The sequence below is a fragment of the Nicotiana tabacum genome, chromosome 12, assembly GCF_000715075.1.
Source record: "Nicotiana tabacum cultivar K326 chromosome 12, ASM71507v2, whole genome shotgun sequence".
Taxonomy (NCBI): Eukaryota; Viridiplantae; Streptophyta; class Magnoliopsida; order Solanales; family Solanaceae; genus Nicotiana; species Nicotiana tabacum.
The window spans coordinates 10,974,163-10,984,065 of record NC_134091.1 but is presented as its reverse complement, the minus strand read 5'-3'; the positions used below and the strand labels follow the sequence as shown (position 1 = coordinate 10,984,065).

At 34.2% G+C, this 9,903-nt stretch overlaps 1 protein-coding gene across 4 annotated transcripts; it reads left to right on the top strand.

Moving 5' to 3' along the window:
• Window positions 1–4,964: 4,964 nt before the first annotated feature.
• On the top strand, window positions 4,965–8,178 carry LOC107769487 (putative pectinesterase 11). Of its 4 annotated transcripts, none has more exons than XM_016588708.2 (6): window positions 4,965–5,096; window positions 5,222–5,313; window positions 5,554–5,997; window positions 6,814–7,002; window positions 7,148–7,383; window positions 7,918–8,178. In XM_016588708.2, exons 3-6 carry the CDS (start codon window positions 5,614–5,616, stop codon window positions 8,132–8,134), a joined length of 1,026 nt encoding a protein of 341 aa, XP_016444194.1. In that variant the 5' UTR covers window positions 4,965–5,096; window positions 5,222–5,313; window positions 5,554–5,613; the 3' UTR covers window positions 8,135–8,178. The 4 variants fall into 4 exon arrangements, with proteins under 4 accessions (XP_016444194.1, XP_016444193.1, XP_016444192.1 ...); XM_016588707.2 differs by having other exon boundaries at window positions 4,971–5,096; window positions 5,231–5,313; XM_016588706.2 differs by having other exon boundaries at window positions 4,971–5,096; window positions 5,226–5,313.
• The last annotated feature ends 1,725 nt before the right edge of the window (window positions 8,179–9,903 follow it).

The following is a 9,903-nucleotide window of genomic DNA, read 5'->3' as shown; positions in this document are numbered from 1 at the left end:
TAAGTTGGAAGAATTGACTAAAGTGTGATTGTTGAGTAAACAACTACGGAATCGGAATTTGAAGATTCCAACAGGTTCGTATAATAATTTTGGACTTGGGCGTATGTTCGGATCAGGTTTTGGATGACTCGGGAGCGTTTCGACGCCTATTGTGGAAAGCTGGCATTTTTGGAAGAATTTTATAAATTTAGGTTAAAGTGCATTTCAATATTATCGATGCCCGTTTTAGATTCTGAGTCTGGAAATAGCTCCGTAAGGTGATTCTGGTATTGGGAGTACGTCCGGATGTCGATTTGGAGGTCCGTAGGTCATTTTGGAGTTATTTGGCAAAAGTTAGAAATTTGAAGGTTTTTGAGAAGTTTGACCGGGAGTGGACCTTTTGATATCGGGGTTCAATTCTGATTCCGAAAGTTGGAGTAGGTCCGCAATATCAAATGCGACTTGTGTGCAAAATTTGAGGTCAATCGAACGTGATTTGATAGGTTTCAGCATCGAATGTAGAAGTTTGAAGTTTTAAAATTTATTAAGTTTGAATTGGGGTGCGATTCATGATTTGGTGATGTTTGATGTGATTTGAGGCCTCGAGCAGGTCTGTGTTATGTTATGGGATTGGTTGGTGTGATTGGAGGGGGTCCCGGAGACCTCGGGTGTGTTTCGGGGTGGTTTCGGATCAATTTGAGCTGTTTTGGAACTGCTGTTGCTGGTATCTGGTTTCCTTCTTCGCGAACACGAAGAGGAACTTTGAGGCTGCTGGGATTTGGCCTTCGCGAACGCGAGGCAGTAGCTAGGAAGGCCTTCGCAAACACGGCCAAGGCTACGCAAACGCGAAGAAGAGAGAGGGAGTGGGGGCCTGGAGTCATTTTGCCTTCGCGAACGCGAAGCAGTAGGGCCTGAAGGCATCGCAAACGTGAAGCTTTGGTCACGAACGCGAAGAAGGGGTGATTGTGCTGGGCAGAATGTTTTAAAAAGCGGGATTTAGCCCATTTCACTCATTTCTTTCTTGGTTGGGCGATTTTTGGAGCTTTTGAAGAGGATATTTTCATCATATATGTAAAGGTAAGTGATTCCCATCTATTGCGAGTTAAATACTTGGATTATATATAGATTTTAACATGGAAATTCATGAAAAATTTATAGACATTTGGGATTTTGAAGAAAGACTTAGAAATCGGTATTTTTGGATTTTGACCACGAATTTGGGCATGAAATTGGGAATAAATTTTATATTTGAGTTCGTGGAGCTATGGGTAATGTTTAACTTCTAAAATTTTCGAAATCCGGGCACGTGGGTCCGCGGGTTGATTTTTATCGACTTTTCGAGCGGGGTTGGAAATTCTTGTAAATTGGATTATAATGAGTATTAGGGTATATATTTATAGATTTGCACATTTATTGACTAGTTTTGGAGCGATGTGCATCAGTTTGAGTTGTTGGAAAGGCTTTGGGGTCGGTTATGAAATTTTGGAGCGAGGTAAGTCTCCTTTCTAATCTTGTAAGGGGGAATTAACCCCATAGATGAATCAAATTATTATGTGCTTCTATTTGTGGGGGCTGCGTACGCACGAGGTGACGAGAGTCCGTGCGTAGCTACTATTATGCATATGTCCGTGTAGTCTAGGACCCAAATCATGTTATTCCTGCGATGTTTGCACCCTACTTGTTAATTAAACTGCTTAAAACATATTGAAACTTGATAAAGGAATTGTAAAAGGTTAAACTTCATTTTTTATCGTTAATGAGAATTGGTGTTTCCTTGAATAATTGTCCCTTAATAAATCTTGAATTGGTTATTTTAAATGTATTTTCTCTTTTGTGGAGTGGGCCGAACGCCTCGGTAGCAGATAGATGCATCTATGGTTCGCGTCGTTCGACCCTCGGCAGTGCATAGTTTAAATATTTATGCTGGATCGGGCCGTACGACCTCGATATAATTTGCGCATGATATATCTTTGGAATTGATAATAATTGATATTGCTTTAATTGGCCTGGGATACAAAATGTTAAATGACGAAAATAAATTTGGAAGGTCCCTATTAACAAAAGAATTGTTACTTACTTCATGTTATTGAGTTTACAGCCGTTCTATACAATCCATGCTTAATTATAATATCGGTATTTTATTGTTAGCCCTTAGTAAGTGTCTGAGTCGACCCCTCGTCACTACTTCTTCGAGGTTAGGCGGGATACTTACTGGGTACGCATTGATTTACGTACTCATACTACACTTGCTGCACATTTTTGTGCAGGTGCATATATGTCTAGTGGCCTTGTGGGCGCAGAGGCGCGGTTATTGCGGGGACTTAGGTGAGCTTCATCCTATGTTACGATCCGCAACCAGCAGAGTCTCCTCCAGAGTTATTTTTATACTTTTTCTGTCCAATTTGTATTCCGGATAGATGTTGTATTTTATTTTACTTCCTAGTAGATGCTCATGCACTTGTGATACCGGGTTTGGGGGTACTTATGGGTTGTTCAGTATGGTAGTCATGGAGACATTTCCATTTACTGTGTAAATTTCATCTTTTACTATTTAATTGAAGGAAATATGATTTCAAAAATATTAAAATGAGAACCAAATTAAGTATTTATTTTTGGCTTTCCTGACAGCGGTGTCTGGCGTCATCACGACCTTTAATGGATTTTGGGTCGTGACATTACCACTTGGTTTAAGGTGGGATTTTTTCTTCTTCTTTTAATAATATATAGATTATGCGATGCAATTATAAATTTATTACCTATTTGTAGGTAATTTTCACAAATTAAATTTGATAACTATTTTAAGGATTTAGGCATTAATAGCCTATAAGAGTAGAAAATATAAATGATTATTTATAAGAAGAGAATTGATAATACAAAAAAGGATGTAGATAATTTGCTTTAGTACGAAAAAAGAAGGAGATAATGTGAAGAGTTACAAGACATTACACAAAGAAAAAATTAAAAACAAGAAAAGTCAATAAAGAATTTGGAAAGTTACAATATGATTCATGTATATGATATTTTTAAATTTACAAGAATGGTAAAAACAAGAAATAAAAATAAAAAATAAAAACCGCAAATCAGTAAGGGATAATTTGAAAAATATAAATTTATAGTGAGCATAGTTTTGTTTTGAATAAATTAATTTTCTACTTCTATTTCTGCTTCTTGGAAGAAGCTAGAATTTTCTGTTTCTTCCCAAAAGTAGAAAAAATGCATCTGCTGTTGGCCAAAAGTACTTCTCCGTCTTGGCCAAGCAGCTTAAATTTTTTAAAAGATACTACACAAAAGTACCTTAGACCGTTAGACGTTACCATCTCTATACACTGTCTTAGTAAACTACTAGCAAATGTAGTCTCTTGTTAGGTGAAAAATTAAGAAAGTTTGTGACTCGTGATCGTGACTAATAAAAAAGTCACTATAGTTAGACTGCTGAAGTTAGATAACCTATTGCGAAAAAAGAAAAAGATAACCTATTGTTTCGTACATATATTTGATGTCATTTTCTTCCAAACTATATATAGAATTGCATATTATTTTTCCTAGGACGCACACTATGGCCCCTTGATACCAAATTCTGGTGACACAACGGAATTATCTCAGAATTTATAACAACAAACGAAGATATAAATGGTTGATGACCAAATCTTGAACACTTTTCTTCGAAGGATTTGACGGCATTAATTAAAGAAATCAAACACATAACTGCAATACATTTAATATTATTGGAAGTTTGATAAGGCTATTTTGGGGCTGATATCATTAATAATGTTAAAGTTATGTATAAATGTAATGCTCACAACTTTTCTCTAGACCTAGTTGCTAACGAAACTTCATCTACAAATAAATAAGATTCCAGTCAAGTACTCTATAGGAGGTTTTAAAAAGAACCGAGCAATACTTATTTTCTTGTTCTACCAGAAGGGTGTTAATACTCCTTTCTTTTCTTTTCTTTTTTTATTTTTTATTTATTTACTAATAATATTTTATTACTAGTATTTTACTTACATAGGCTTTTTGTTTACATTATAGAAAAATTCGTCAAAATATTTTCCGTAGAAATCATTTTCTAAGAAAATATTTTCCATGGAAAATATTTTTCTTCGTACCAAACACACCCTAAGTTTTTCCTTTTCATTTGTGCAAGACATAAGCGACTAATATGCCATTTCATAATTCATTTGTGCTTAGAGAAAATTTTAAAAGCACCATTTATGGATTATTAACTCAATTAGGTGCACCCTTTTCCTGCTTTTTCTTTTTTCTTTTTAAGATCTTTAGAAAAAATTATGCCTGTAGAACTTGAGCAGGACACAAAGGGTCATCCACTTATCTGTTGGCCAACTAAAACTAGAAAATATACGAATTTTAATTAATATTCACGGAATTGAAAACATTTAGGTCGACCATCATTGGTTACCAAACGCATAAAAAAACATTTTAATAATATTTCGTTAATTACGACTTTTAAATAATAGAATCTGATACAACCATAATATAACTACTGATAACAATGTGTACATTAAGGACTTGAATTCAATCATTATATTCCACTTTCTTTCTTTCTTTTTTCTTGTTGCATTTAGTTAATCATTGTAGAAGTGATCACGAGATTGATGGAATTGAACTCATCGCGTTAAGTAAAAAAAACGTTCTCACACACACACACACTATATATATATATATATATATATATATATATATATATATATATATATATATATATATATTTTATCGGATATTATTTTTTAAAGAGGCTAAAAATATACATTTTTCTTACTTATTTCCTTTTTATTGCATCTAAAAGTTGACTTGGTTATATGTCATAGCTGTGACCAGTCGAACATTTTCTTTTTATGGTCAAACTAATCAGTTACATAAATAATCCTAATAACAAAGTTTTCACAAACCAAAAAAGGCAAAAAGGGAAGGTTATTCTCCATTATATATAGAAGTTGTGTAGCACGTAAACTTCAAAAAACTGCCAAGAATTTAGGCTATTCAAATTCTTAACAATAACTGCGCCAAATTTCAGACGTGCAAAATAACCGAATATTACACTTCCTTTTTCCCGCCTACTTCTCCTAATTGTCAACTTCCCCACCTTGATCAAACTGGTATACAGATCTCTTTTTTCCTTTCTCTTCCTTTTGAATTGAAAATTGAAGCTAAATATAGTAGCTATATACTGCAAACTAATTGAGGTTATTTATTTGTTTTTGACTTTCTTTGACTATTGGAGAAAGATCAGAACTTTGAAGTTTGAAGTAGTGCTTTATTCACAAGAAAACTTGTTGAAAATTGAACTGGCCATTCTTCAATTCTATATATAAGGTAGGTAATTATTCAATTGTCTTAAGCTGCATTTCTTAAATTCAGAGATTCTTTTTCCTAAAAGACTAAGTTTGTGATCATAGTTTTGAGCTTCTGGAATGGGTGGAGCTAGGTGTACTTAGTTCAACTGAATTCCCTTCATCAAAAAACTATAAGTACTATGCAAATAGAAAAAAATTAAAATTTTCTGCACGCATATTTTTGAATATATCCCGTTTACTTATTATTTTTGAATTGTAGGTGTTGTATTCTTGCAAATTTTGAATCCCCTCGTTAGAATTTCTGTGACGGGTTTTGACCATGGCTTTTCACGGGTACATTGTGATAGTGGTTATATTAGCTATGAGTTATTTACTGATTTGTTCGGAAGCTGATTCAAGTACTCAATTATCATCTGCAATTTTGATAAAAGTGGATCAATCTGGAAAAGGAGATTACAAGAAAATACAAGACGCAATTGACGCAGTGCCTTCACATAATTCGCAACATATATTTATTTCGGTTAAGCCTGGTATTTACAGAGAAAAAATTGTTGTTCCTGCGGATAAGCCATTTATAACAATCAGTGGTAGAAAACCAGTAAACAACACAATAATCACAGGGAATAGTTTTGGAGATATATTTAAATCCTCTACTTTCACCGTTTTTGCCTCTGATTTCGTGGCTCGGCACCTTACAATTCAGGTATGTAATTGCATAATAGTGCCAATTTATTTCGTTTGTTTCCGTTTCTGGGGCTGTTTTTTCCAAAAATTTGGACCTTTTAATCGGTGGCGGAGCCAGAATTTTTATTAAGGAGTGCCAAAATATATAAAAGTAAACATACCAGAAAATTAAGGGAAGTTAACACATAGTATATATACATATAAATATTTTTTTTACCTACCTATACAGTGAATTTTTTCCCGCGAAGGGGTGTCATTGGCTCCGCCATTGCTTTTAACATGTTATATTATTTATTCACTTGGTTACAACTTCGAGTCTAAGTTATATACACCAACGACTCATCGAGTTAAATTACTTGCAATATAATAACACGTCATTATTATAAGGTAGGAGTAAGGTCTGCGTACACACTATCTCTCCAGACCCTACTTGTAGGATTACACTATGTATATTAATGTTGTTACAGTATAATAACACATCATTATATAACAAATGGATAACTCTGAAAGTAAAGTTGGTAACCTGCTATAACAGTAATACTGCAAAACTTCTTTCGGCATTAGTCTATACAACTTAAATACTAGCTACTTTTAATTAGCGATACTTGTTGAAACAAGCGACTAATTAATACTCCATTAGACCTCAACTTCGAATCTTATTATACAAGAAAAATATTAGGGTAGACTGTCTACATCACACTCCTTTGGGTGCAGTCTTTACCCGAACCTTTTATAAATACGGTATATTTTGTGTACCGGACCGCCCCTTTTTTAAACATTGAAAATGTAGCATTAGCTTTTTGATTAAGTGGAATTTATTTTGTTGGTGTAACAGAACACATATGGAACTGGAGCTAAAGCAGTAGCATTGAGAGTAGAAGGAGATAGAGTTGGCTTCGTGGGTTGTAGAATTAAGTCACATCAGGATACATTACTTGATGATGTTGGGAGGCATTACTACAAAAATTGTTATATCGAAGGGGACACTGACTTCATATGTGGAAATGGCGCTTCTCTCTTTGAGGTAAAAATAATTGTCTTTTAAGTAATCAGATCGTATAAATATCTTTTATACTGTCAGTGCGTAGTAAACTCATATTCGAGTAACTTGGAGTAAATCATATGGTTGTGGACTTTTTTTCTCTTTTTTTTTTCCTTTTTTTGTGCAGAAATGCCATTTGCATTCACTTTCACAAGGAAATGGGGCTATAACAGCACAACATAGGCAATCATCTCAGGAAAATACAGGTTTCACCTTTGTTGGATGCAAGATTACTGGAGTGAAGAGTGCAATTCTTGGTAGACCATGGGGTCCCTATGCAAGGGTAATCTTTGCCCAAACTTACATGTCAAGTGTCATACTCCCCTACGGTTGGGAAGATTGGAATGTCCCCTCCCGGCAAAGGTACGTCCACTTAACTTATAAATACTGACAGAATAATTAACTTTTCCGCTATTAATGTATATCAATTTGTTATAAATTCCAATATTTTTAAGTGAAGGAAAGTTTTGGGCTAATGCTAAAGTTGTCTTTATTTGACCTATAAATCACAAGTTCGAGTCGTGGAATTAGCCACTAATGCTTGCATTATGGTAGACTGTCTACATCATACTCCTTGAGGTGCAACCCTTCCCCGGACCCTGATGCCTTGTGCCTTTTTTTAAAGTGATTTCATAGTGTGAAGTTTCTTTCACACTTGTTACAACAACAACAACAACAACAACAACCCAGTATAATCATTGAGTTGGGTTTGTAGAGAGGCTGGAATAGAGAGGCTGTTTCCGATAGACCCTCGGGTCCCTCCCTCCAAGAACTCTCTACCTCTTAGTTGGAAGTAGAGGGTGTTAACCACTAGAGCAACTCACTCTTTCACACTTGTTGTATATGAAAATTAAACTCATTAAACATTGAGTTGGGTTTGTTATTTCTTGGAAACAGGACATCATATTTTGCAGAGTACAAGTGTTATGGGCCAGGTGCAAGTTCTGATAAGAGGGTAAACTGGTTACGGACTTTGTCTAGTGAAGAAGCTGTCCCTTACTTGAAGGAGAGCATTATGGACCCAAAGAGTTGGATTAGGTCCAAGCCCACACATTTAATTCCTTTGTCTAAAGCAATCTCCACCAGTTTCAGCAAAAAGAGAAGCAGCCCATGAAACTTTACTTTATTTAGTAGGATATTTTGCTTAATATTAATTCATCCTGTAATTTGTGATTATTCTTATTGAATTAGTTTCGGTAGTTCAAAGATATTTTGAACCCTCTACAGATATGATCTGTGTTAGTGGACACAAAAGACTCTTGGATTTATTATGTAGAGAGAGTGCCCAACCTATTAAAAGAATGTAAGCAAAGTCTTGTCCTTAAACAAAATATTAATGACCTGCCAACTTTTAATCTTTTATCTTCTAACATAACGTATTAGTTGAGAATTGGTATAACAAATTAGACGAAATTACTAGATGCATGAAATATTCTTAAAATTAAAGGTTTCTCGAATTTTTTTATAAGATAGAAAATAGGTCATTTTTAAGAAACTATTTTTCTTCAGTGTAGATACATATCAAAATGATATTCTCAAATTAAATTAACGGAATGTCTTTTTTATGCATACACTAAAAATCCTATTTTTGACATATAAAATTGGGAGAAGTGGAAGACAGGCGTGCTTGAGATAAGATCTATAATTGACCTCTAAAAGTAAGAAAGCAAACTTTGATGTTGATAATGTTGTTTTATGAGATATTTGGCAGATGATATATCAAATTACAAGGGGTGTCAATTCTTACTATTGGGGAAAAAAAGAAAGAATTTAAAAAATAAAGTGATGATAAAATCTGCAAAAGCTCAGAGCTTTTAACAAGTCACAACTCTAGTTTGCTCGGATGGAGAGTGGTCTGATGATTCAGAAACAAAGACAGAAATTAATAATTTTGATGAGTTTTTAAGCTTGTGTAGCTTAAAAAATGTGAATGAGAAATGAAGTGAAAATGAAATATTTAAATTTTCCTTGGGAAAGGGACATTGTCCCATATCGGAGGAAGAAAAGGCTTTTGATGGGTATATATATAATTGCTCTTCTTCTAACTCTTAAAGAGTTAAGAAAAAGGCAAGCCTCGCGCCGTCGTCGTCGCTCGCTCGGCTTCGGCTTCGGCTTCGGCTTTTAATTATTTAAATAAATAATTAACGAAAAATTCAATCCGGAATAACCCGCGACCCGGTTCGGTCAGGCTCGTTTTCTTTCCCGGATTATTTTAAATATATTTTTCCCGCAATATTTCAAACACCCCTTTTCCAACAGCCATGGCTGTTTCTGAAAGGTTGCAAACCTTTTCAGAAACAATGCCAGCAACTCTATAAATAGAGTTTGAATCCAGAATCTTTCCTTACGAAATTTTCTGAGCTTCTTCTTCTTCTTCTTCTGCACAATATTTTCCAGTGTGTTTTACGACCATTGAGTGGTTCGCAATTCATCAGAGTTTTTGGTACCAATACACTGGTGAGTTAAATCATTCTATCCTGGTAGGATATATTGCAGCACCTCGGGTACTTGAGGGGAATAATTTCCTTAAGTACACACTGTATATTCAGTGAGCTCGATTTATTCCTATGCTATTTTTTTGTTTTCCAGAATCTATTTCGTTAAACAAGTATTACTAACTTTCTGTTTTATTTTTTCAAAAAGTTTAATTGTTTATTACAGCAATGCAGAATAATAACATTCTTAAGGAATTTTTTTTTTTTATATTCTGTATTTTATTTGTGGAGATTAAAATCTGTGTGGTTTTCTACTCCTTCTGAATTTTACTATTCTGATTTGAAGATATAAAAAACTTCATCAGAGTATTGAAATTCATAAAACGATTTGAAGAACATAAAAACTTCATCGTTTTTCTGTGAAACAGTATATAAAAACTTCGGTTTT

Coding starts and splice junctions, on each gene's coding strand:
- LOC107769487 (XM_016588708.2), top strand. CDS start 5,614: ATGGCTTTTCACGGGTACATTGTGATAGTGGTTATATTAGCTATGAGT. Junction 5,998..6,813: donor CTCGGCACCTTACAATTCAG/GTATGTAATTGC, acceptor TTGGTGTAACAG/AACACATATGGAACTGGAGC. Junction 7,003..7,147: donor ATGGCGCTTCTCTCTTTGAG/GTAAAAATAATT, acceptor TTTTTTGTGCAG/AAATGCCATTTGCATTCACT.